This window comes from Galdieria sulphuraria, assembly GCF_000341285.1.
Source record: "Galdieria sulphuraria unplaced genomic scaffold scaf_25, whole genome shotgun sequence".
NCBI lineage: Eukaryota > Rhodophyta > Bangiophyceae > Galdieriales > Galdieriaceae > Galdieria > Galdieria sulphuraria.
Window position 1 is genome coordinate 101,201 of NW_005178450.1, and position 25,092 is coordinate 126,292.

At 38.0% G+C, this 25,092-nt stretch overlaps 8 protein-coding genes across 10 annotated transcripts; 3 read left to right on the top strand and 5 right to left on the bottom strand.

Annotated features, from left to right (window-relative positions):
* Positions 1-10: 10 nt before the first annotated feature.
* Gasu_32230 (zinc finger (C3HC4-type RING finger) family protein) lies at positions 11-1,367 on the top strand. Its single transcript, XM_005705863.1, has 2 exons — positions 11-156; positions 212-1,367. Exons 1-2 carry the CDS (start codon positions 136-138, stop codon positions 974-976), a joined length of 786 nt encoding a protein of 261 aa, XP_005705920.1. The 5' UTR covers positions 11-135; the 3' UTR covers positions 977-1,367.
* Positions 1,368-1,375: 8 nt separating this feature from the next.
* Gasu_32240 (guanylyl cyclase-like protein) lies at positions 1,376-2,500 on the bottom strand. The gene is made up of 2 exons (XM_005705864.1): positions 1,768-2,500; positions 1,376-1,722 (listed from the first exon to the last, which is right to left on the bottom strand). Exons 1-2 carry the CDS (start codon positions 2,495-2,497, stop codon positions 1,622-1,624), a joined length of 831 nt encoding a protein of 276 aa, XP_005705921.1. The 5' UTR covers positions 2,498-2,500; the 3' UTR covers positions 1,376-1,621.
* A 15-nt stretch (positions 2,501-2,515) lies between these two features.
* Positions 2,516-4,320, bottom strand: Gasu_32250 (myo-inositol dehydrogenase). Its single transcript, XM_005705865.1, has 5 exons — positions 4,220-4,320; positions 3,591-4,167; positions 3,108-3,539; positions 2,802-3,037; positions 2,516-2,754 (listed from the first exon to the last, which is right to left on the bottom strand). Exons 1-5 carry the CDS (start codon positions 4,291-4,293, stop codon positions 2,544-2,546), a joined length of 1,530 nt encoding a protein of 509 aa, XP_005705922.1. The 5' UTR covers positions 4,294-4,320; the 3' UTR covers positions 2,516-2,543.
* A 5-nt stretch (positions 4,321-4,325) lies between these two features.
* Gasu_32260 (alpha-amylase) lies at positions 4,326-7,590 on the bottom strand. The gene is made up of 2 exons (XM_005705866.1): positions 6,191-7,590; positions 4,326-6,143 (listed from the first exon to the last, which is right to left on the bottom strand). The coding sequence occupies exons 1-2, from the start codon at positions 7,555-7,557 to the stop codon at positions 4,358-4,360; spliced, it is 3,153 nt and encodes a 1,050-aa protein (XP_005705923.1). The 5' UTR covers positions 7,558-7,590; the 3' UTR covers positions 4,326-4,357.
* Positions 7,591-7,650: 60 nt separating this feature from the next.
* On the top strand, positions 7,651-10,241 carry Gasu_32270 (haloacid dehalogenase-like hydrolase family protein). The gene is made up of 10 exons (XM_005705867.1): positions 7,651-7,998; positions 8,050-8,433; positions 8,485-8,611; positions 8,662-8,832; positions 8,888-9,205; positions 9,267-9,352; positions 9,405-9,500; positions 9,549-9,706; positions 9,762-9,954; positions 10,016-10,241. The coding sequence occupies exons 1-10, from the start codon at positions 7,657-7,659 to the stop codon at positions 10,178-10,180; spliced, it is 2,040 nt and encodes a 679-aa protein (XP_005705924.1). The 5' UTR covers positions 7,651-7,656; the 3' UTR covers positions 10,181-10,241.
* A 9-nt stretch (positions 10,242-10,250) lies between these two features.
* Positions 10,251-10,821, top strand: Gasu_32280 (hypothetical protein). Of its 2 annotated transcripts, XM_005705869.1 has the most exons (3): positions 10,251-10,371; positions 10,439-10,605; positions 10,664-10,821. In XM_005705869.1, the coding sequence occupies exons 1-3, from the start codon at positions 10,332-10,334 to the stop codon at positions 10,748-10,750; spliced, it is 294 nt and encodes a 97-aa protein (XP_005705926.1). In that variant the 5' UTR covers positions 10,251-10,331; the 3' UTR covers positions 10,751-10,821. The 2 variants fall into 2 exon arrangements, with proteins under 2 accessions (XP_005705926.1, XP_005705925.1); XM_005705868.1 differs by having other exon boundaries at positions 10,439-10,821.
* A 634-nt stretch (positions 10,822-11,455) lies between these two features.
* Gasu_32290 (translation initiation factor eIF-2B epsilon subunit) lies at positions 11,456-13,760 on the bottom strand. 2 transcript variants are annotated; one of them, XM_005705870.1, is made up of 4 exons: positions 13,433-13,760; positions 13,290-13,382; positions 11,769-13,238; positions 11,456-11,712 (listed from the first exon to the last, which is right to left on the bottom strand). In XM_005705870.1, exons 1-4 carry the CDS (start codon positions 13,739-13,741, stop codon positions 11,479-11,481), a joined length of 2,106 nt encoding a protein of 701 aa, XP_005705927.1. In that variant the 5' UTR covers positions 13,742-13,760; the 3' UTR covers positions 11,456-11,478. The 2 variants fall into 2 exon arrangements, with proteins under 2 accessions (XP_005705927.1, XP_005705928.1); XM_005705871.1 differs by having other exon boundaries at positions 11,556-13,238.
* A 40-nt stretch (positions 13,761-13,800) lies between these two features.
* On the bottom strand, positions 13,801-25,090 carry Gasu_32300 (vacuolar protein sorting 13-like protein). Its single transcript, XM_005705872.1, has 3 exons — positions 20,533-25,090; positions 19,234-20,483; positions 13,801-19,175 (listed from the first exon to the last, which is right to left on the bottom strand). The coding sequence occupies exons 1-3, from the start codon at positions 24,945-24,947 to the stop codon at positions 13,852-13,854; spliced, it is 10,989 nt and encodes a 3,662-aa protein (XP_005705929.1). The 5' UTR covers positions 24,948-25,090; the 3' UTR covers positions 13,801-13,851.
* Positions 25,091-25,092: the final 2 nt, after the last annotated feature.

The window sequence follows — 25,092 nt, forward strand, 5'->3', positions numbered from 1 at the left end:
TACAAAGCAAACGCCCTATTCCAAAATCCTCATCATTTCGACAAACTGTTTCTCATCCAAAGATGAAATGGGAAAGGATGAGAACATAAAGAGATATTTGGGTGGCGCAGTTTCGGAGATAGCATCAGCAACCATATGGAGATAGCAGTGATAATAGTACGTATAATTGCTTTCATAAACCAGCTAAAGCTCACCTAAAATGGGTTTTTAGACGCTAAGTATTTATCTCTTTATCATGTTTAGTATTTGCTCTGCTTCCGTTCTTCTAAAGAGAGGTCGAAGAGGTCTTATTTTAGAGAACCGGTTTCCTCCTCCTTCCAGACAAGGAGCTTACAACTCTTTAGGAATGCCTTCAACAACCGTTTTTGGCTTCCTTCCCTCGCATTCTTCAAAACTTGATGAGGTAGCTCCAGAATTGGCTTATGGAGATAAACACTCTTTTTATAAAGTTCGACCACAGTTGAGAGAGTTGTTCAAGTATTGCAAAGGTGTAGCACCTACTCAGGATGCATCGGTTTGTAAGTATGCAGATATAGAGAATGCAATCTCGCTATCTACCACCAGTTGTTGTTCAACCTCACCGGAAGAGACCAAGTTACACTTGGAGGAAGAGGAAGTAATTGTGGAAGCTCAAAAAAAGCCTTCACAAAGGATGGTCGAGAACAATGGAAGGAATATTTTGGAACGGACATTATTTGCAGTGTATTTAAAAGGAAAGGATGAAGAAGCTGAATGGTTATTTGACCAAATATTGAGGGATCATAATATTTGTGTTATATGTTTAGACGATTTCGAAGTTAACTGTTCTATACGAATGCTTCATTGTGCGCATTTTTTCCATAGCAACTGTCTTCGTCAATGGCTTTCTAAATCTACGCAATGTCCGTTATGTAAGGATAGTGTTTATCTGCTGCAGAATGTGGAAGAGACAAACAGAGCTATTCCATATCGTATAGACAATAACAGCAGCCAATGAGGAGACTGCAGTCATGCGAATTTAACTTACAAACGACAGATTTGGAGGAACTATCTTTGCATACCTTCAGATGTTGTGCATTAAAAAATGAGAAATGACGCTACGATCAACCCTTTGAGAGTTGTTATAACAAAACGAAACGAATCATTTGTATACGTAACTTATCACTTTCGACAAGTGTTAGATATACCTCATTAAAGATAATTGTCAAGACGTTTGTTGTCAATGGAAAAGATATTTTTCATTCATTGCTCATGTTCAAATACTGCAAGTCTTTTCAAAATGCAAACCTGTTAACAACTATCCATCATCTATTCAAAGAAAATTTCTTCGTCGTTCCCAACTGGAACGAAAGTCGTTTGTGACGAATAATAAAGACAAGTTACAAGGACAACCTACACTTGTTCTGAAAACTAGGCACTTATGCCACGGGAGTCTGTTAGATTGTTTTTCACAACATACTCCTGCCAGATAGTTTTACCTAGTGCCAAGAAAGAGTTGCCTCGAGGAAGCCAGAAGCTTTATATTGTTTAGCTTATTGGTGTCGAAAGAGGCGTACAACTTTACAAAAAGAAATAAACAGACTCCTCTATTGTTGCTTGAACGACTGTCACTTAAAGTGGTGGTAGCTCAAGCAAACTGACTTTAAGAAGGTTTGTGAAAACCGTGAACAACAATAAGGTCTTCATCTGTTCCATATGACTTTCTACACAACTCCAACACGTCACTTCGCACTATACAAAATCCTAAAAGGCTCTATTTAACACAAACTTCACACAAAGTTCACATACTTTGACAACTAGCTGGGTCTGAATACCAGAAAATATCCTTTCGAGGACAGTAACCCCAAAGTATGATATAGTGACCCAAAAAACCAGGAAAACACAACTTTTTAAACCAACTCAAAGCTGACGTCTTGCGTTGACACAGTTTACACTTCAAAAGTCTCTTATCCACTAACAATAATAATAACTCCCCTTTTTCTGCGTTTTTCTGGAAAACCGTATTATTTGAATATTTTCGTACAAGGCAATCTCTCTTTAGTCTTTTCTTTAACTCTTCAAGAGAAACTGACTGTCTCAGAATTTTCAGGTTCTGCGACTTTGCCACTCCAAATAAGCGCTGAACTCTGACTCTATCTTCTTGAAAATGAGGCTGATAGAACTCTTGCTTGCTGTATTCCAATCTTACTCCCCATGTAACGGTGTAATAAGTTAATTGCAACCCATAGCTGTGCAATAAGAGGACCAGGTCAATGGTCCAAACACTTTGAGTCCAAAGCTTTTCGTAAAGTTCATTGACCGGAACCTGCAAGCCATAGTAACGCAAAATCATATAAGAACACGCTACTCCACAGTCCCAGCAAAATCTCTGTCTCCAGTGAGGTACCAAGGGAACCCAGCTCTCCCACTCTTCTTCTTCTTCTTCTCCCTGGTCTATAGCGGAGACTTTGGTATTTGTCGAAGAGCCAACTATTGGGCAGTTTTTCACAGCAAAAGTTTCAGAAATAAACTGCATCATGGTTGGTTGTCTACATACAAGATATAGATTTGCCTATAAAATTCATTTATTGACAACCCCACAATCGATTATGATTATTAGATTCGAATTGCCAAATCAGACGTCTTTGAAAATGACTCGTTTTGGTTTCATACTTTACAAATTTGGCAGTAGAATAGTCCATTTTGGGCTCCTTTACAAGAAAGCTTAATATACTGAATCCTGTTAGAGTTTCATCGGGAATCATAAAATTAACATCGATGACACTGTACAACATCCTTCAAAAGAAATCACAAGTCTCCAGATAATAACAAAATAAACTTACTTTCTTGTGTCCAATGGAGTATCAAATACGATATCTACACTTGACTTATATTCTCTGTCAGAAACAGCTTTCTTCAATTCCCAAGTAAACCATTTTTGTTCTTTGGACCATTTCCACTTTCCTCCATTGGAGGAAGACTTGACTTGGTAAGGTCTCTGAGGCAACTCTACTGTTACAGTGACTTGTTCAGCTTTCCATTCAAAAAGTTTCATTTGGTTGGATAGGTTGCTCTTAACCTATTTATCCAAAAAAGAATGTCCAATATAATTGTCTATACCTTATTCCATAACGATATATACTCCTTACCTTCAATTCTAAGGTGGCTTCCATCCCTCTTTCTTTAAAATATCCTATTCCTTCCACCAATAAGGGTGACTTGGATTTAGATGAACGATATTCAAGCAAAGTAAATGTTCCATCGGGAGGAACAAAGGACAAAGCATCCAACTCTTCCACTAGTTTCAAATCAACACAAGGATGATATCGAACATCGTCCAAAGTAATAGACTCTGATGATACACCAACAACTCCAGCAATACCTCGTAAGTCAGTATCTGGACTACCTTTGTGGGGAATCACTTGCGACTGTTTTGTCAGTTTACTATTGATAAGCATTCGACATTCTGGCATCCCACTTGTAAAATTATGTAAAACCAAGGTACCGTGTACTTGAGATAAGATCTCTTTTCCAGATGAAGAATAAATACATTCCAAGTGTTCTGTAATATCAATAAATACCTAAAAATAGAAAATATCTTCTACAAGGATACGCTGTTATTCTATACTTACTTCATTACGGTTGTAAAATAACCCTCGTGGACGCCATGATACTTTACTTAGAGCTTCTTGTAAGCTAACCAAAGAAGTATCGTTCTTACGAGCCTCTTTCAAAACGGGAATTTCAGTGGGTTCCAAATAAGATGACCTTTCGAAGGACTTTTTTAGTCTTTTAAAGATGGTTGTTTCCTTTGCTACATATTCTTTCCATATATACAAAACTTCAAGAGGAAGGTCTTGAGGAAAGGAAAATAGCAACGAATACATGATAATAAGAAAACAGTTTAAAACACACTCTCTGCTTTCTATAAGAGCTAACAAGAGTCTATCTTCCTCTTTTGTTGCTCCTGTAATGTGTTCAATAAACGAAACGGGAACAGCATAAGCTTCGATGAGATTAGCGAGTTTTCTACAAAACGCAAGATTTGCCATTGCATTTTTTCTCTTGTTTGAAACTGCCAATAATCTTAAAGAAGGAGTAGTTGCAAAAACCACTGAATACAAAACCACTCTTTCAGTTTCTATGATGGGTGGAGGATGGGCATTATGTTGTCGGTATGCTACGAGGAACTTCTCTACAGCTCCAGCACTAGGCGATCCAGTTAGTCGACGAGTTTCAACCTCTAATATAGCAAACAAACCATAAAGCTCCATCAACTTCAAGTTGTACCAGAGACTTGCCAAAAGAGTCCAACAGATGAATACCAACAAACATAAAAACTTAAGCAAAAACAAGTTGCCAATAATATTCGAAATGCAATTGGGCTTTTTATTTGTCTTTAGGAGTGCATTAACGGAGTGGTTTCTTCCAAATGAGTAACTCTTCTTCCAGAAAGACTCCTATGAATGAAAGTCCACAATAATAAGGATAATATCATCACAACTCCTATTAACCAAGGAAGTGTTGAAACCCTCAAAGAATTTGTAATACTACTATACTGTCGATCACTAGTATTCATCAAGGGTACTTTTACCGATAAAGGATTGGAAGAGTCATCACCCAATAGTTTAGTTTCCGTATCCATTGCTGCGACCATATAATATATAGTTCGTTCGTTTCCTAACCCATTATTGTTATTATTATTATCATTAGGATTGGCATCTTTTCTTATCCAACGTTGAATAGGACGTATGAAAGTTTGTCTGATGGTAATGTCTTGTTTCCATTCTATGCCTGAATTGCTAATCATATCATTCTTAATATTATTATTATTATTATTATCTAAAGATTCAAGTCGAATTCTGGCATGACTAGGAATCCATTTCCTTGGAAACAAAATTCCAGGATATCCTTGACTTGGATCGGAAGGCCAAGGATGGGACTGATTCAGGGAATTGGATTCTTCAGAAAAAGGAGCCTCATTTGAAGTATCTCCAACAGTTCCTGGAACTAAGAGTCGTGGCTTTGTCTCTTCTCCAGCCAAGAAGGAATCCACAATGTCATTCCATTGCGTATCCCAAGTTTCTCCTACAACTTCATATCCTCGACTGGGTAATAAACTTCTACTAACAAGATACGTCACTTTCCTTTCTGTTCCATCTGCATAAGGTGCAACAGGATCCCATTGTAAGATTACGGTAATATTTGGTTTATGAACATTTCGATCAACCCTAGCTTGCAATCCTATCAGAGCTGGAGGTCGTCTTTCTAGAGCTTTTCTCCAGGCATTCTTATCTTCAGGAACTAAAATGCAAGTCTCCCAAGGCTCCAAGTTGAACCTTATGTAACCATCTTTAGGATTCGATACGACACGTTCCTTTACTTGACCCATGAAATCATACAAACCTAATCCTTCTGGAAGGTTGATACTTCGAATGTTGATTCTTATTTGTTGTCTCTTTTTCCATCCTTCTCTTCCTCTATTGATGGCTACCAATGCAATATCTGTAGTTCGAGGATCACCACGAAGAACAACTAAAATTCCTCTAGAGTCATCCATAACCAAAGGTTGAATAGACCCTGTTCGAAGTGCTCGAATTTCTCTTCTTGCCTTTAATAACAATTTGACATGACTTTGGGTAATATTCTGTCCTTGTTCAGTTCTTAAATGTTTTGCCCAAGGAGTTCCACTTGCATCCAACCAAGGAAAACTAAGACGACAATAAGGATCATCCTCCCATAACTGAGTAACTCCCAGATTCTGAGGACCCACTAAACCAACTTCATCTCCATAATAAATCATAGGAACTCCAGCCAAAGTCATAAGTAAAGAAAATGCTCCTCTCAATCTAGCTAAAGCATCTGACCAGTCATAGTCCTCATGAAAGATACTTGGATCATTTTTTTGTGCCTGATGATCCAAAACAAAGACTGCTCGACTAGTGTCATGACTAGATAACATATTCAACATGGAATACCACGCCTCGGGAGCATACAAATCTGAAAGTTGTTCTATAGTATATATAAACTGAGAAGGACTCATAGGAGATACCGGATCATTCTGTCCCCATATATGATCATTATCTAAATATTGACTATCTCTCCAAAAGGATAATACATAAGTCATCAGTTGATAGTTTGTAGTGGAATCCCATTCAAAGCCGTGATTGATATAGTCTCCCGTCCTTGAATGGTTCATTTTCTATTTCAAGTTCTCAATTTGATTACTTACCAATGCCAAGCTTCACCAACAATAAAGGCATCTGATTTGACTTGCTTTACAGCTGTTCGGAATCCTGACCAATACTCATGACTGATTTGCTGAGGAGAATCCAATCGAAACCCATCCGCAATTCGACACCAACGTTTAGCAATGGAATCATTGGCTCGAAAGAAAAAGTCTTGAACTTCTCTTCTATAAGTTACTAGAGCTGGGAGATTCTCATAAACACTCCACCATGACTCATACCAAAGATGATCATAACAAGGACCATCTTTTGAAGGAATAAAGTGATACCAAGAATGATAAGGAGAGTCAGGAAAAGCACAAGCTCCCTTTGTGGGAGGATAATAGCGACGAAATCGATCAAAATATTTAGAGTCACTACTAGAAGTTCCAAAAACGCCATCCAAAAGGATATGCATTCCTTTAGAATGAATGACTTGTGCCAGTTGTTCAAATAATGCATTGTCTCCCAATCTTTCTTCAACATCTTCCCAAGAAGAAGTATCATAACCATGACAACTAGGACTTTGAAAGATTGGCATCAAATAGATCACATCTATACCCAAGTCAGTCAAGTAATCTAATTTATCTAGAATACCTTGCAAGTCACCGCCATAATATTGATTTTCATAAGCATATTGGAAAGGTGAGTTGGGAATGGAAGGATCATAAGGCAATTCATTCCATTCTTGATGTTGAAATATTCGACGACCATAACAAAAAGTGGTTTGGTTGTTAGGATCGTTGGAAAGATTGCCGTTGCGGAATCGATCAGGGAATATATGATAGAAAGCTATGGCATCTTTGACCCAGTTAGGTGTTTGAAATTCAGGACTATAAACTGCCAAACTCCAACGAGACTCCCAAGGCCCAAAATCAGTTCTTGCAGTTCCTATTCCAAAAGGCTTATTCTGATATACATAAAAGAATTCTCCTCCTTTCCATACACAACGAAAAGCATAAAAAAGTACACCTTCGATAGGTCCAGCAGATAGAGTTGTTTCCCACCAATCATACTTGGCGTTTCCATTAGTCAGATTCATTGAGATCAGTTGTTCTTGTTGACGACCACCATTATAAAATATGACTTGTGCTCCAGTCAATTCTCCTGCTGCAGCACGAAGACGTACTACAAACTGTGAACCTCTTGGAATGGGACCTGTTGGATCTCTATAAAGTGGATCACGACAATCATGTTTCACTGCCCCTGTTGCTGCACCTATTGGGAGTCCTGCTGTTCCATTTCTATCGCTACTTGTTCGATGGAAATAGACGTTCCAAAACCAATAAATCAAACCCAATAAGAGTCCCCATCCTATGATGTGAACAAATACTCTGAAGTATTTAGAAGATGGAACGTAGGAAGTATGCATATTATATCCAACGTTTTCACTATCCGACCAAAAAGACAAGCCACCGTTCTTCTTATCGCTATTGGGACTTTTCCCAAATGCTTTCATATCTCGTTTTGAATGCAAAGACTTTTTGTCCACTTTATCACTTACTTTGTTGACAACTATCACAATTCTTTGAACAAATGTCGCAAGAGTCAACAGAATATACTTTCTAGATACTTGAGACTATTACGTTGCAATCCTGGATACTTGCCTTGCCTTCATCGTTTACCCAAGTCTCCTGCGCATCAAACCCAACACAACTCATTGTTCCTGAATATGCAAGAAGATAGTAATGATAGAGAACAACTTGCAGAAGATCCAGTCTCTGGTTCAAGTATTCAAGAGAACCATGGAGAACAGGTGTCTGATCCTTGGGCAGTATCAAGGAGAGAAGCAACCAGGGCATTTCTAGGATTGGTAAGAACAATGGTATTATGAGTTGTGTCTAAATGGATAATTAATGCGCAGTTTTTGGTAACTTCGTTGGGAATTGTCTTCCATCGCTCCAAACTGTTAAGACGGTTCTCCTTTGCAGCCTTCTTCGGACATTTGAGAAATCGAATACCAACAGATAAGCAAAGTCTTTGGCGTTTTACTTTTCATGTACAAAAGGCATATCGTCTATTGAATATTTCAACTTTGCGTTGGATAAATGTTGAAGAACCTCCTCCCATTTTGGATAACAAGCTACTTGTTGTATTCTTATGGCGTTCAAGTGATATTTCCAATCCCGATTATGTTCGAGTTTTACAAAGAATATCTGTCTCCTATCCTCAAGTTGCTGTAGTTGCCATTCATACTCCCAAATTTGATTATGAGATTGATTCTCATTTTGTTCGTATTGCTTTGGAAGTAAGTTGATTGATATGAAATATTGATGCCATATTGGTATGTTTGAAGAAGGGTTTTGATATGAATTTTCCTTGTGCCTTGGATTCGGATTGGCAAGTTTGGAAGTCGATTGGTGCAAAGGATTGGCCTACTGTTCTTGTATTAGACCCAAACTATCATATTTTATTTGCTATTCCAAGTGAGTGTTGGAAGTTCATTCCTAATCTTATTTTGATATTTGAAACATAGAAAACAAATTCCATCTTTTGGAAGATTGTATTACTACAAGTCTCGACTATTTTTCAGAATATCCATTTGTAAAGGGAGCTATTGCCAAGACTATAAAGTTCTCTTTGGATCCAATGGAGCGTGCTTCACCACTTTGTTCACCTGGAAAGATTGCCTTGGACTTGAAAAATGGTAATTATCTAAAACCCATCTATTGCATTTTTCAGATGACTTGTTTCATTTTTAGGTCGCCTCTTTATTTCTGATTCTGGTCATCACAGAATATTGATTGTCACTATGGAAGGCCAATTTTTGGATCAAATTGGCGGATTGAGGGTAGAGGATGACTTTATATTATCTGAAAAGGAAAGTATGGGATGGAAGGATGGAAGTTTTGAAGAAACTAGATTTCGTAATCCTCAAGGAATGATATACAATGAAGAATATGATGAGTTGGTCATTGCAGATATGTGGAATGATGCCATAAGAATTGCTCATTTGAAACAACGACAAGTAAGAACTACAGTTCTTCATTCCAAAAGTATTGGAGTTTTGTCGTTTTCAGGTAAACAGAGTTGTGTTATTGGATAGCTAACCATAATATGGACTCATAACAAATGATTCAGGGACATCGGAATGTACTTTTAGGTATCCTATGGATGTTACTATTTATGAGAATACTATTTTTGCAGTAGCAGCAGGTTCTAATGAGGTATGGTCAATAATGATTTGGGTATGAATATATTCATCGATTGGTTTATTAGATTTGGAGTTTGAATCCCTCAGGAGAGGTCAAGTTGGTCTGTGGAAATGGCAAGTATCCTTCTGGTCATATAGATACAGAAGGTGACTTGTCTCGAGTAAGAAATCTATTTGATTATATCATTTTTATAAATAATGGAATTTAGGCAAGACTTTGTGCTCCTAGTGGAATTACTGTTTCTCCTAATGGAACATTATATGTTGTCGATTCCGATTCAAGTATCATAAGATGGCTTTCTATGACTAAGAATCAAGTGGGTACTTTAGTTGGTGGTGATGCTATCTTTACTGGCAATTTAAGTGCGTAAGTGAATAGATAAATCTCTTTTCCATTCGAATGACAATATATACTTGTTGAGTTTTGGAGATAGAAATGGTGTGTCTTCCTCTGTTCGTTTACAAAGGCCAATGGGAATTTGTTATATGGATAAAGATCAGTTAATAGTAGCGGATACTTTTAATCATAAACTAAAGTGTATTCATACTATACAAAGAGACTGCAGATGGCTATGTGGTGATTCTCAGTTGGGATATGTAGATGGACCTAAGACGGTAAGGAACATATCATAGTTTTGTATACTTGTGATGATGACTGAATAAGTATTGATATTAGTATGCCAAGTTCCATTGTCCTTGTGATGTTGCTTGGGATCCTATTTCGCAACGTTTATATATTGTCGATAGAGAGAATCACGTGATTCGTTGGATGGATTGGAATAGTAATGGAATAGTTCATACTTTACAATTATTTGGATTTCCTACTTGGTGGTTTCATTAAAAGTGGATATCAATCTATAGGAAATATGAAAATATTACAAGCAACGGAAGAGTTGGTCACTAATCTAGAAGTATTGGAATGGTCACAACGTTATATAGAAAACACAGAACAAACCAAAGAACACAAATTACCTAATAACTTGAAACAGTTGATGACACCGTTAACCCAATATTTGCAAGACACTCCAGCTGGTAAGTGAATACACTGAAGCACTATATATCTTTTTCTCACTATTATTATTATTATTTGTCTATACAGGAACGCAGTGCTCTTCTAGTCTACAGTCTTTGTTTACACAATTAGAAAAGTTTCAGTTGACAGTGGGTGAACTACAAATGATCGCCAACCAAAGACCCAATAGTGTATTACAACTATTGTGTATTTTATTTGACTGTGAAAGAAGGTTTACTGAAGAAGAAATGGCAGTAAGTTGGGTTTCTACTTTCTCTCTCTTTCCTATTGGTGATCTTGTTATTTGCTTAGGGAATATTACAAATTATTGACACTACTTTAGAGCCAAGTCCTATCAAAGGAGAAGTGGATATGCAGTCTACTCCTAATAGCTTGTAAGAGGAGTTGTTGAAGGTGGGAATAGGTATTTGACTCATAATAACTTGTTACGTTTTGTAAATTACTTGTTGCCATACATATTGTTTCGTTACCAAGACTCTGTTCAAAACATTCTCACTTCCTTTCTATTTCAGTAAGAAAACCATTACATTTATGGAAATTTGTATTGTATTTTGAGTGAACGACAGACATTCAATACCAATAATTGTTTGATATGTCACTTTTTGGGACTCTCTATAAAAGGTTGGCTCAAGTCAGTTTGAGAAATCAACTTTTAGGGAATAGCAGAAGGTGTTCTAGTGCTTCCAAAAGTGCAGTGGACAAGCATCAAGGTAACTTTCTCTTGTTACTTGTATTTACCCATCCCACTAATTGCTTTCCAAGATGCTTTGAAAAAGAAAGAAGAAGAAGAAGAAGTTCAATGAACCCGGAGGTTTACTTTTTGGAGAAGAGCCTCCGCCTCCTGGTCAAAAACGACAATGGGAAGAATGGGAAGCTCCGTGGTATACTGTTTTAGTATTAGTTACTTTCTTTGGAGTTTACGGTTTATATCAAAGACCTCCAGATACTTCTTATGTAAGTATTCAACTATAATGTGTCGAATCTTCTTCAACTGCCCCATTTTCTTAGCATTTGGCTAGAGAAGAAGCAATCCGTCGTTTGCAACAAGAAAAAGATACTTCTCCGTTGTTGTTGGAAAGTAACAATAAAAGTGCAGAAAACTAATTCTACTGGTTCATATCCTCCATTCTCGAAGAAATGGAATCTTCATTTTCTGAGCTGGTTTCTTCAGCTTCTAAAAGCCAATCCACAAAAGGCTTTAGTTGTTGTATGAGTACCGCTTGACCGTTTAACTTGTCTTCCTCGGAAACCCAGTCTATTATCCAGTCTTCCGATAAAACATCACAATCATACAATAACTGAACAAGAAAAGAAAAATATTTTCGATAGTTTGGCAATCGCTAAAGTAACAACTTTCAGAGTAGCTGTCTTGTCGATATAAAGAAATCTTACAAACCTCACAATATTCCTTCCAGTATTTCAGTAACCACATACCATCCGATGAATGCATACAAAACTTGATTAAGACACCAGACCAATGACGAACAAATAATATCCATTGTTGAGTAACTTGTTGTTGAGTAAGGCCTTCTTGGACGTCGAGCTTATTTAACAAGAGAGGAAATATAACTCTCAAAATATGAGAAGAAGTAACATCCAATGCCAATTTCAATGCATTCAGTTCCAACACGGCAGTTTCTGGAGAATGTTGTTCTTCCAAAGCACGTTGGAACGTATCCTTTATCTCTTGACGCACAAGGTTTCTTTCCGTAGGAGGTGAAAAACTCGAAGAAGACTTGAAAGCTAAGGAATCAGGTGTCATACCCAATTCTGCGGCTTCTCTGTCCTCTTCAATGGCAATGTCTTCAGATTCGTTCCTTTCTATTTCTTCCAATTCGTCAATGGATGACTCGTCATCTTCCTCTGCTTTATGAGTTTCTTCTTGCCATTGGATGCAATGATGCTTACTTTCATCTTGTATAGTTGTTTCCTTCTCATTTCTATCAAATAAGTTGGATTCCATATTGAAACTTCCCATTCTTTCCAACAAGACTCTCTCATCCATAGTTTCCTTTCGATAAGGATGTTCTCGAAGAATAATACGTGAATGGTGAGGAATATGTGATTTTGCTTTTACAACCACAAAGGAATCTACTATACAGCCTTCAGAAATCTCACAATCATCATTTAAAACCACATTATCTGCAATAAGTGAACCCACAACGCGAACATTACTTTTCAAAATACTATGGGACCATATAATACTATCTTTAATATGACAGTTCGGACCAATCGTCACATTATCTCCAATGACAGAATGAACTATCACGGCATTCTCATCTATGCGAGTATTTTCACCCAAGACTGTACATCTTCCAATATACGAAGACCAAGCCAAGCTACAACTCGATGCAATATATTTAGGACCACGTCGATACTCATATTTCGTCGTTTTGAAAGGAAACCGTTCAACTGTCCAAGGATAACTCCAGCGATGAATAAAGGCAAAACATACATAGAAATAACTTTCCATGTTCGTTATTCGACAAGCAAAATCTGCACTTCCACTCAAAATGTGGCCATAGATTTGATTGCCTAATAGTTCTCCTTCACCACCGTCAATCTTTCCTCGGATAAAGTCGCGAATGTTATCATAGTCAAAGTTCTCTCTAAACTCTACAAGAACTTCAGGAGCACAAATATCGATACCACAATCTTCTAAACTAGAAAATATCTCCACTCTAGAGGAATATTCGGTCAAAGTTGTAATACCAGGAATAACTATTTTGTCTTTCCTATCATAGGAATACTGAATGATTTGTCCATTTTCCAACCTGGCAATATCACACGAGCTACTGATACTTCGAAGTCCAAAACAACTAGTTAATACCCAACTTTTGCTTCTTTCTCTTCTAGCTCGGTGTTCCTGACAAATAAGATCGGATAAACTTATTGAAAGCAAAAAGATTGCACTTACTTTAACAACATCCAAAAGATTAAAGGTGAAAAATGCTCCAGGAAATATTAGAATAAAGTCACTTTGTGGTCTCCAATCTCCTCGACTGTCAAGCTATCCAAAGTGTGAATTGGTTCAAACTCATAGAAAGATCCACAACTTACTTCTCTTATGGCATCTCCTGCAACCAACCACTGACTATTGGTGAGAAAATGCAAATTCATATCAAAGTTCAAGGTTTTCACAAATTTCGCTAAAGTTTCCTTTATATGCTCGCGACAGATAATCACGCAATCCTTTACTTCTGCTTGTAAGAGAGCTTCCAGCTGATATTGGAGTAAGCTAACGTTTACAATAGGCAAAAGTGCTTCACAGAACGTTCCATCCGTGCAAGGTGGTCTCAGTTTATCACTAAAGAAGTCTGCAAACAAGACTGCTTTTAAATCTCCATCGCTAGGAGAATAACTTGCCATTTCACATGAAAACAATTTTCTATTCGTCCGTGTTCATTAGAAAATAACAAAAAAAGAAATATACAATTCATCGTTTTATTAGTACAAGAAAAACATCTCAATCACATCATTTATGAGTTATCCCATTCCAGAAGCATCTGAACAGCATCAGAAATATTGCTGTTTGTCAATTGAAGAACTTGATAAGCCTTTTCCGGATCAAAACCCATACTTGCAAGCTCTACAACAGCATCATCAGAAACTACGACATTGGAATCATTTCTATTCATGGAGTAGGAACTTGTATTACATTTCGTTCTTTCTTCTGGAGCAATGGAGACTGAGTTATTCAGCACTTTGGTTGTATCAAAGTTATCATGAGTAAAAATAATGATACAAGAACTATGTTCTGATGCACCTTCCACAACACGATACCTGATTCCTACAGGAACCTTTACATTCAATTTGCTAGAAGTAAAAAATGTATGCACAAATCGAATAGTAAGCCAACATGGAGTTTCCGTTGAGCTGCAGTGAAATACAAATACAAGAGAACCTTCAATTCCTTTCATAAAACCTTTGCCACATTCTAGTTCACATAATCGAGCACTTCCATTGGGAATAACAGAAGTTGGTTCTTGACACCAAATACCACTAATCAGGTTCGCATCTACCAAATGAAGAGGACCTTCAAGTGCATTTGCAATTACCAAACGAAGACTTCTTTTACCATTTTGGTTTCTATTTGATGGAAATGAGACGCATCTATCAATTTCTCTTTGAATAACATCATCAACGGACTTGGAAGGATGAGATGGTTGATACAAACCACCCAACGGTTGACTTGTGCCTTGGCAAGATACAGAATCTTGATGTGAACCACGAGTAACAGAAGTCGTTTCACTTGAAATATTTTCATCCAAAAATGGTACTTGATGAAAAATATCACCCAACATATCACTACTAGTTTCTTGTTCAGTATCCTGCAAACTTTCTCCAACATCACTTTGTCTACCCGATATACTTCCTTCCTCATCGCTCTCTGAACCCTTGTAAGCTGAGGATGAGTCCCGTGATGAAGTAGTAGTATATTGTAAAGGCGAGCTGGCTGAATTTACAAATCGAATATTCCTGAGAATAACCTTACGGAGACTTTCAACTGCACTTGAAGAAGGACAGTCAATTCTTTCCCATAAGAAACCTTGTTGAGTTCTGCTTGAAAGCACACAGATTGCCAACGCTGGTGTGCCTCTGACAGAACTGGTCATTCTTGCATCTACTATATGTCGCAACTTGCGCTGCCAAAGAACCTTTCCATCAAAAGTTGTTATCATCAATCTTCTAGAAGTTAGCAACGCTGCTCTTCCTCTGAAATTACTAGATACCGGAACTGTTCGACCTTGGTTCAAGGCTTCTTGAACTTTGACAGCCAACAACTCCTTTCCAAGTGTCTTTCCACGACGACCTGATCTTGTAAAAAGAGTAACAATGGCAGCAAGTTGCCATTCTGGGGATTTTTCATCGGTAGTTGCTTTACTAGGAGTATATTGGAAAAGATTATCCAATTCAATCCAATATAGTAGCTCTTCATGGTCTTCATCACCACTTCGAATGACAGCTTGTAAGATTGCTTTTCCAGTGGCTGCATGTACATCGTAACACTGCAATTGCTTTACCGTACCAATAGCACGTGGCGGTCTCATAGGCAAAGCTCCTTGTTGTAAACCACCAACAGTCATACTTCGCAAACCTGCAGCTGGTTCCGCAATAAAGTCAAGTACACCAGTCATTGGATGTACTAGACCTCCAACGAGACCTTTGCCCAGCCCTTTAAAGAAACCACTAGCTCCTTCTCGCTTAAGACCTTGATAAGGATCTCGAAAGACGCCAGAAACGCCTTTAGAAATACCTTCTCCGAAATATTTCGCACCTTGAACAAAACCATCAACCGCAGAAGTTGGTTGACGTGATCTTTTCATTTCTCTCTCCGCTAAATATTCCCGATTTCCAACGGCTGTTGCTAAACCAACTGAAAGCGAACGCGGAATCTGATTGATAGAATTGAGCAAACCTCCAACCGTATTAGTCACTAGCGACCTTGAGCCACGATCTAACCTAATAATAAAATCTCGGCCACCGACCGCTTTAGATGGTTCAACAAAAAAGTCTTTTGCGCCTAGTGCAATGGAATCAAATAGCGCAGCAGGGTTTCCTAACAGGCTGTTCGAGGAAATGAGTTTCAATCTTTGACCCAAGACCTGAGTAATATAATATTCTCCAATGAGTCCTCTTAGATGACTTTCTGTATCAAATACATGATGTAATTCTAAAGCATTAAACCGAAACTCAGCCCCTTCCACATTTCCAACTGTGGCAAGCAACACTCGAATCAGTCGTCTATAAGCTCCATAACGAGTCGTCGTAGATGGTGCTGACGAAAAGGAGACAATAAGTTGCACTGGTCCAAAGAGTAACCATTCTATATAAAGACGTTCACGAAAAACGAGACTGTTTGAATCCATGTTCTGATCTCGATCTTCTCTATCCTCTTCATCTTCACCTTGTAGACATTCCTCCTGTGAACTCGAGTCTAGACGAAGGAGAACTTGTAAAAATGGCCAACAACGTCTTAAGAAGTACTCATCCAAGGAAATATTAAGTCTTTGAAAAGCAAAATACACTCCTGTGAAAGCTTGTATTCCAGGAAAGGTCTTGGGTGACTTTTCGATAGTTATCTGAAAAAAAGGTTTGTTATTCGTATTATCCGGTACAGAAACACTATTATCTGAAGCTTCTGAAGTTGACCTACGTTCTGAGGGCCAAGCAATTACTGGCCAAGGTGCATTCGGAAGTTGATTGTCAAGCTGCAAGTCTCCTATGCTTAGATCGTACACTTGATAATCTTCTGTTTTCTGATAATCAAAATGAACATTCGTAAGAGTCAAATAAGCAAGTTCTGTAGGAGTGGAATCAATGAAAGATATTCCAACGGCATCAAGTGCAATACTGAAGTGCCATGCTCTGTTCACATTCTCTTCTTCTTTCTTTGCAACAACAACTTGATTAGATGAAATAGCAGTGGCCTCCTGTTGAGGTCTTGCATTCAAATCTTCTCCTAAAGAACAAAGAGCATCACCAGTGCTTGGAGTCGAGATAAACTTGGTAGCAGCAAAAGTAATCTTGGCAAGCGCTGCTAGAGGATCATCTATGTCAACTGAACCATCATCAACAAAAGTTACAACTTTGGTAGGACCATTCACAGTGACAGCATATAAAAGTGCAGGACCTTTTGGCAAAACTTGTTTGTTAAACTTTCTCGAAACAATATCAATGCTAATATTAAATTCCGGATACCTCATTGCAGTCATCTCCGATCCATTCACGTTGGACATTGAACGACTCTCAGACGAAGTCTCAACTACTTCTACAGCTAACAACTTTTTCTTACATTCCATGCCACAAGGATCATCCCATGCATATCTTGAAGTTCGTCCTGGTCGAACCAGCCAAGGTGGAAAATCCTGACTTGTACCAACTTGATGAAACGCAATAGCACGAGTACGGCATAGATTCACTATTTGATACGGCGGATATCTCCTATCCTCCTCTAATATAACAATTTTCTTAGACCCTCCAATTGGAGTTTGTATTCTGACCACAGGAATATACTGTTCATGACGTTTGGGTGAATACATCTTTAAAAATACATCTCCATGATAGTCAGGATTCAAAGGTCTACTCCATTGCCATTCTCGTGAGTATCTGTCTTCTGTTCGTCGTAGACTAAGCAGCCTTTCCTTGTCATTGAAGTCCCAATGTACTGCAACAAATTTCCCAGGAGGTATATCATGTACTAAATCTTCATCAACTCCCATTATAGTTGTCATTGCATCTTCTTTCTTACTTGTCTTCATCGAATGTGACTGGCACCATTGGAAAAGAAACTTTGTAGAGTTTTCAATGCGTAGGCAATCTCGAATAGTTGCTACGAGAGATTGTCCAAAGCTCCCCTTTCCTGGTCTCACATCCAAAATATAATTGCCTTGTTGTAAATTCAGTTCCAAGGGCTTGTCCACATTTGCCAAAGGTTCCATTAAGGGTATATAATTGTCGTAGCCTGCAACAGCAAATGCAATTTCGTTACCATCAAAAACAACAAATGGATCTACAGGTTCTCCTGGAGGACAAGGAGCCAAAGAGAAGAATGATATAGCATCATTACTGACTACTCTGACATTGATTGCAGAACTCGATTTGTTTCTCAGCCAGTATTCTGCTACTATTCTAAAATGATGACCCACTCTCCTATCGTCATCTGTCAACTCAAGACGTGCAAACACCTTCTGACTACGAAGATTGAGACCTCTCGGTAAGAAAGATTCACTTCCAGAAAATGAAAACAACTCCACACGATTATTAGGGTGCAAAACAACACTTTGACCCCAATCAGGAGTATCTGCTCTTTTCATAAATCCTTCATAATTAGGTTTCCCTCGACAAGGCCTAGATAGATTATCATATCTTAAACTTAAAGTATTTTCCCCAATTTCATGAGAAAGTGAAAATACTTCAGCAGTTTGTAAGGGCTCCAGAATTCCCTCCACGAAACCAAACGATTCTTCTTCAACTGAATGAAAAATTCGAGAGACACGACCTTTGGGTTTTCTTAGTCTAAAGGCTACTTCTCGTGGTAGTCCATTCTGAATAGTTAACGGAGGATGTATTTCCAAGTCCAACCAACCGTTTTCCCAACCAAAGGGGCGTTTTTCGTCCACTCGTGGAAACAGAAGGAAATAGAATTCGTCCAAACAAGTGTTTGCGGCATTAGAATCCTCCAAATCTGAAACACAGCAGACCAACGAGATAAATTTGTCCATATGACGCATAAAGTCTTCAGCTGAGTAGTTGTCAAAGCCCCATTTTCTCGACATCTTTCTTTCCTCTCGTGTGACTAACATGGCCTTTTTCCAAAACTCATGGAAAGATTCCAATGCACTACTCCAAGAAAAAATTCGCTTCTCGCATTCATTTGCCAACTCTTCACCATCAAAATGAATTCCACCGTTGATACAAGGTCTTAGATAAATGGGCTCATATTCAAAGCCAAGAGGAGGCGACCAAGCCTCTCCAGGTAAAATACTGTACATCTGTAAGTTGCGGCCATAGGTTACTTCAACTTTAATAGAAGTCTTATTCAATAGTCGATATCTTGAGCGCAAAGTACAATAAGGACAACCATCCTTCATAGACACATCCCACACTGCAATGGTGTCCTTCATGATATACGGTTGGTTGTCTTCATCAACCACTAAATTGGAAGAAGACTGTGCGGCATTAGCATCCACGGAATGTAATGAGACAAGGTGAACACCATATTCAGAGGCAGAGAGGGTCAAAACATCGTAACCTGGAACTTGAACAGTGCAGCTATTGATAAACTCTAATTGATTGATATCTAGACAACAAAACCCTCTCTTAACGTAAGTTGTACAAATAAACACAATGCAACTTACCGGTATCTTGAGAAGAAACGGCAGTTAAAGCCCTTATTAACTCATCTGTTCGGATATCAACTTCCTTTTCTTCTCCTTCCCAACAAACATAACGACTCGAGTCATAAGGAAATGTCAGTGAAATAGGTACACCCAATGCATTATGTACGACAAAAGCTGCAACACTTGGTCTATCCTTGGAAATCATGTACTCAGTTCTCGTACAATATAAATCTGTCTGCTGAATGTGTTGAATCAAGTGACGAAAGCTTTCGACTGCTTTCAATACACCTTCCACTGCTACTTGAGTACTATTGATATTTAGGCGATGTTCCGAAAGCAACTCTAACACCAATGTGTTTTTAGACCCAATGGAAAAATTGAGATTACAAGGCCAACGTTCTAAAACGGGTTCCCACCAACCCTTCTTTTCATAAAAGAGAAATACAGCAACTTCAAGTTTGACTTGACCACATAGAAAGTCTCGAAAAGTCCCTCGTAATCTATCGACACGAGCTTCTAACACTGGAACGCAAGAATTTCTCGACTCTTCCAATGCAATCAGTCTTATTCCTTGAACATTACATTGAAAGTCAATAGGAATTTTGGATGCTTCAGCTTCACATAAATGATGATCTTCTCCTACAAGGACATCATCAGAAATACACTTGTCTCGTTTCGTAGACAACTGTTCGGCATCAGCTACGAAAAGTCTCCAGATTACTGAAAACACGATGGGAGCATCGTGAATACCAAGTCGACACAATATGGAATCCACATTGACTCGAAGCACTCTCAAGTCGGAACCAAAACTGTAGTCAATAGTGAGTTCAAATGGATACAGTGCTTTTAGAAGATTGGGTTCGGAAATCGAACCCAACAAAACATGCATGTTTTTTCCAATAAAATGATAGACTCCAGATTCTTCTGATGAAATGTCATACTTTGAAACAAGATCTCCTCCTAAAACCAATGCATGACTATCTGAACGGGATAAATCGGCAGGAAAATAAAATTGACAATTCGAAAAGACAACAGTAATTTGTTTACCATAATATGGTTGATCGAAAACTCTTGTTGATTCTTCCCAAGACTCTGGTCGAAGTAACCAAGGATCATAGTGAGCATTTGTAAAAGGAATCGATAGTCGATATATACTACGAATAAAGTCTGCAACCACAAAAAATTTCAAAGAGGAGAATGAAAATGAATACACAGAAGCCGCTTCCGGCCATCCATAATATTTCATGACAAGAAGAGGTTGGTTGTCCCTTAAATCGTTGTAAATAATTGGAAGAACAAACAACAAGATGAGCTTACTTTTGAAGTTCTCTATCAGGCATAACTAAAGTTGTACGATAAAGAGAACATGGTCTTGTATCCAACATGGTAGCATGAATAGCAGAAGCCTCCACACTCAAACGACCATCATCATAATAGTCTATAAAAAAACTCATCCTATGGAAATCTATATCTGCGATAGCATAATGGGAATGACTGTCAAAACCACCAGAAAACAATGATAAACTCAATTGAGGGAATTCCAGTATCGCTCTATACCCAACAGGTATCTTACTAGGGGAGCGTCGAGGTAATAACCATTCACCGGGTAACATATTCTCAGGGCTCGAAGACAATTCCGAGTCTTCTGACTTGCGACGGCAGATAAGATTTGCAATATTTTCTTTCTCGATATCCTCCGATAAATTTCCATATAGAATGTGACACAACGTAGTATACTGAACTTCAGATACATGAAACATGGTGTGCCGTATTGACTTCATTCGGATAAATACATCAGGAGGAGGTTCCGTCGTATCTGACGAGGTCCAGTCATAACATGAGGCAGTATCAATATCAAATTCTAAGACGGCGTCCAATAGAAATGATTCACAAAAAGCTTCCTTTTTTGATGGTATTTCCGATTCAACTGTCATTTGATACAGCATACCATCAACAGAACCTGTCGTAATTGACAAGCCTATATTGTAATTGACAGCCATTTGCAATTTGTTCTTCAGGTGGAGATTTTCAGCTTTCAACCTGACAGCATCTTTACAAGATGAACTGCGAGGAATATCAAGCTCAAAAATATTAGAGATCAACCATAACAAAAAAGGGGCATATTTCGGATACTCTTTACCAGTTCCGGATCGTTCGGAACCGTTCGAAGGAAATAAATTTTCCATGGTCTTTGTCACTTGAGCCTTGAGTTCAGTCCAGAAGGAAGAAAGAAATATCAAATGAAAATCATTTGTTGTAATTTGCAGTTCTGGAATGTCTACAAAACTCTGACTGTCTTCTAAATTCACAGCAGTTACCAACGAACCTAACTTCCAACGACCACGACAATCTGATATTGGAACGTTCAATACTTTCTTTGAAACTTCCAATTCCGTTGACATGTTGTAAAGAGTAATATTATCAAATATTCCTTGTCCTTGGAAACCAATTGTATCCTCATGGTTTAAATTACCACCAAGTTGCGAGATAGTAAGTATAGCAAATGGCAAACGATTTCGTTCGATTTCAAAAGTCAATTCTTCAAAAACAAAGTCGACGGATACTTTTCGTTTCGGAAAGAGCATTTCACTTTCAACAACTTTATCCTGCTTTTTAAAGTCATCAAGATTATCAAAGGTGGTACGACCCCTATGCTTTGAAAAAAGTTCGTCGTATCCCATCCTTCCAATATCTGCATAAACTGAAGGCTCGAGAATCATTTTTATGGATATGATACGAACATGGACCCTGTCTTCAGCAGGATTAGGATGAAAATTTGCATCTATGCAAAGAGCACCATAATTCTTTGCATAGCGAACTTGGTCTTCACAAATAAATAAATTCTGCGGTTGCTGTCTAGAAAATAATTGCTTCAATAAAAACCTTTCAAAACTACATGAAAATTGCTTCTTGTCAAAAAGAAACGACAAGCACAAGGTCAATTCGAACAAACTGGCCTTCAAACCCACATTTCCTTGACGACTTCCAATAGAAACATTAATCTGTGGCATCATCAACTGCAAAGTAAAATATGTAAGGTGTTCAATTCTTCTATCGGTCGATGCTTCTTCAACTACTTCCAAAGACGAGCTAACTGCTCTGTCAATAGTTGGATGAGTTTCCAACTGCTCAGTTTGTCTATATTTGCTATATTCCATAAACCATCCATCTTGCAAAAGCTCCTTGAAAAACATACAAAACTGAGGAACGATATGAAAATTCAAAGCAGGAAGTTCTCCAACAAGGCAAGCAAGCGGTCTATAGTGACAGTTCTTAATAAAAAGTGGAAGCTCATTGCAACTTGAAGCCGTAATGGCATCCAACAAAGTCACAAAATACAAAATTGCTCGCTCCAACTTTAACACAACAATACACGTCGCATCAGATTCACTTATAGTTTCCATATATTTGATATCTAAGTCGTTCAATTCAAGTTGATAGAAACCAAAGAGTGAAGACATATCTTGTATTGACTTGTACACAATCATTTGGTTAGACTCAAGTGCCTCATGTGAACAATTCTTCAATTTCAAAGTGTCAAAATTGAACCATACACCATCGCCTCTCTTTGAAGAACTAAGAAAGATCGATGGACCTTCTATTAAAATCTTCATCTGAAAACGCTTCTTTCTTTCGTATAAACGAGACTCGAGATACTCCCGAAGTTCAGATAAACTTTTCTTGGCACGTACTGAAACACTTTCAATTAAATTTGTTTTCTTTCTTGGAAGTTCAAAAACACCAAACAATGTTTTGAAAAAGCTCTGATCGATGAGAGAAATTTGTATGCCACCAAACCTACCGTATACGCCATTACTTTCGTCTTGTTCACCCATTTCTATTTTAAACACACCAAGTACACCTTTTGATGTTTCTTCAACTCTCCCAAATGGGTCTTGTAGTAGAAAATCCACTTGATCACGTAATGTATATTCCACAACATCTACTTTGGATGATAAACTGCTACTTTCTTCTTCCCTACACTTTCGACTTATCAACATAGAACCACCCTGATTACGACAATCAACAATCGAGAAATAGTTGAAAAGCAAATCAAGTCGAATAGTCCCTGAAAAACGTTTCTCAAAACCAAAAGACAAACCTCCAAGAAGCATCCTTGCAAAGGGTTGTTTCTCTTCTTCTAATCCATTATCACAAACTAAAAAGACTGCTTTTTCGATAACCACATCTACACGAAATAAACTGCAATCATGAACATTGTTATTGGAATCAGCAAAGTCAGAGATACTATACTGTAAGGAAGCCTTATCATCTACGGGAAAAACATCACCAGGGCCTTCCTCTGCAGTCTTGAGACTATTATCAGATGAAGACACAGAATGTTTCGGTTCTTCTTGTTTGGAGGTAAAATATGATGACATCCATTGCAACCAACCAACATTACTTGTAGTATCACTCTTATTCGAGTTCACTTCATCATTTTGAGACAAAGAGTTAATAGGAACCGTAATAGAATTTAACTTTTCATCAATTATACTACGATACAATAGGATATCATCCAATTCCAATACATCTTCCAACTCCTCAAGTCGTTTAGGATACATAATACCTTTCGTATTACTATCTTGTTTCAGTTTAGAATACCTTTGTAACAAATATTTTTCACGCAACTCAAAATATTCAAGCATACGCAACCTCCTTAACTTCATTGCTTCTACTTGAAGATTTTTTTCCTGCTTGATTCTTTGACCAAGACCAGGAAATATTTGTTCAACAATCCACTTCCACTTTTCTATTGCATTCTCAGGCTTAGTTGTCTTTTGCGAAAAAGCTTCCAATAACTTCATCATGCTTATATATTGCAGTCTATCCAATGAACAGTCAAAGTTATGGACACATAAATACAGAACAGCATTAGGAATGGGTTGGTCTTCTTTCATATCTTCCATAGGATTCCGCAATTTCGCTTGTAAAGTTGCAGAAAAAGGACCAAACAGTTTATACCTTTGATTACTTTCCGAATTCACAATGTTAAGAATGTCTTCTTCAAATACTGCTGATTCGTTAAAGACGTCTTTTCCAATATAAAATGAAAGATCCTGTATATTTACAACCTTGTAGAGGATAGGACCTTCTGATACTTCTCCCAGATTTTGTTCCCAACTTCTATCGGTGGAAACAACAGACATAAACTTGAGATGAAAGTAACTTGCCATGCGAAAGCTGTTTCCTTCATCCAGAACATATTTCACAACAATATCTGAAATGTCTATCTGTATTCTGCTGATAACCCGAGTAAGCAGACGTTGATACCAAGTGGCCGAATTGCTGTTACTATTTGCGTCCTGTTTGACGCTACTACTCAGTTCCAAGAGTGCTTGTCTTTTTGTTTCTCTGAGAGCTTCATCTGCTGCCAGCCTAGCACGTTTCCTACGTTGTGCATAGGAGTTTTGGTCCTGTGTTGAAACAGATGCACTAACAGGTACAGCTTCTAGTCGCAACCCCTTTAAAGAGATAACAGAGGAGTTACTCCATATATTTTTCCAAGGTACTAAGATTTCCAATTCTGCAATTTCTCCGCGTCTCACAGAAGCACCCAAGTCTAGCCCTAAAGAAGCCATGAAAACCGATAGTGCCTCTGGCCTCAGTGCCAACGAACGAAGACAAAGTTTTCCTGACCAAAGGCCTAAACTCACATTTTTAGTTTCCAAACCTTCTATATACTGTCCCAGAAACCGACTAAGAAGGTCTGCTGCAAGAGTCTCCAACATTGTGGAATCCGGTAAGATGATCCCACAAAGTATTCCAAGTCGCAATTTTGTTTCCTAGTCTCAAGCACAGTCTCCTCTTCAATATTCTTCTGTACAACTCTATGTTCAAGCACTGAACAAAATAAAAACACAATATCCACAAGTA

Bases quoted from the DNA above. Each gene is read 5' to 3' on its own strand.
- Gasu_32280 (XM_005705869.1), top strand. From the start codon at position 10,332: ATGACACCGTTAACCCAATATTTGCAAGACACTCCAGCTG. The intron at 10,372-10,438 runs GTAAGTGAATAC...TTGTCTATACAG, and splicing joins TTTGCAAGACACTCCAGCTG to GAACGCAGTGCTCTTCTAGT. The intron at 10,606-10,663 runs GTAAGTTGGGTT...TTATTTGCTTAG, and splicing joins TTACTGAAGAAGAAATGGCA to GGAATATTACAAATTATTGA.
- Gasu_32290 (XM_005705870.1), bottom strand. From the start codon at position 13,741: ATGGCAAGTTATTCTCCTAGCGATGGAGATTTAAAAGCAGTCTTGTTT. The intron at 13,239-13,289 runs GTAAGTGCAATC...CTTATTTGTCAG, and splicing joins ATCTTTTGGATGTTGTTAAA to GAACACCGAGCTAGAAGAGA. The intron at 11,713-11,768 runs GTTTGTAAGATT...TTGTTACTTTAG, and splicing joins ACTGGAAGGAATATTGTGAG to CGATTGCCAAACTATCGAAA.
- Gasu_32250 (XM_005705865.1), bottom strand. From the start codon at position 4,293: ATGTTTGTTGGTATTCATCTGTTGGACTCTTTTGGCAAGTCTCTGGTA. The intron at 4,168-4,219 runs GTTTGTTTGCTA...TGGATCGCCTAG, and splicing joins GAAGTTGATGGAGCTTTATG to TGCTGGAGCTGTAGAGAAGT. The intron at 2,755-2,801 runs GTAAGTTTATTT...TTTCTTTTGAAG, and splicing joins ACTCCATTGGACACAAGAAA to GATGTTGTACAGTGTCATCG.
- Gasu_32270 (XM_005705867.1), top strand. From the start codon at position 7,657: ATGCAAAGACTTTTTGTCCACTTTATCACTTACTTTGTTGACAACTAT. The intron at 7,999-8,049 runs GTAAGAACAATG...ATTAATGCGCAG, and splicing joins CCAGGGCATTTCTAGGATTG to TTTTTGGTAACTTCGTTGGG. The intron at 8,612-8,661 runs GTGAGTGTTGGA...TTTGAAACATAG, and splicing joins TATTTTATTTGCTATTCCAA to AAAACAAATTCCATCTTTTG.
- Gasu_32230 (XM_005705863.1), top strand. From the start codon at position 136: ATGGAGATAGCAGTGATAATA. The intron at 157-211 runs GTACGTATAATT...ATGGGTTTTTAG, and splicing joins TGGAGATAGCAGTGATAATA to ACGCTAAGTATTTATCTCTT.
- Gasu_32260 (XM_005705866.1), bottom strand. From the start codon at position 7,557: ATGCATACTTCCTACGTTCCATCTTCTAAATACTTCAGAGTATTTGTT. The intron at 6,144-6,190 runs GTAAGTAATCAA...GAACCATTCAAG, and splicing joins GTTGGTGAAGCTTGGCATTG to GACGGGAGACTATATCAATC.
- Gasu_32240 (XM_005705864.1), bottom strand. From the start codon at position 2,497: ATGATGCAGTTTATTTCTGAAACTTTTGCTGTGAAAAACTGCCCAATA. The intron at 1,723-1,767 runs GTATGTGAACTT...AGAGCCTTTTAG, and splicing joins AGACCCAGCTAGTTGTCAAA to GATTTTGTATAGTGCGAAGT.
- Gasu_32300 (XM_005705872.1), bottom strand. From the start codon at position 24,947: ATGTTGGAGACTCTTGCAGCAGACCTTCTTAGTCGGTTTCTGGGACAG. The intron at 20,484-20,532 runs GTAAGCTCATCT...CAACGATTTAAG, and splicing joins CCTGATAGAGAACTTCAAAA to GGACAACCAACCTCTTCTTG. The intron at 19,176-19,233 runs GTAAGTTGCATT...TTTGTTGTCTAG, and splicing joins CGTTTCTTCTCAAGATACCG to ATATCAATCAATTAGAGTTT.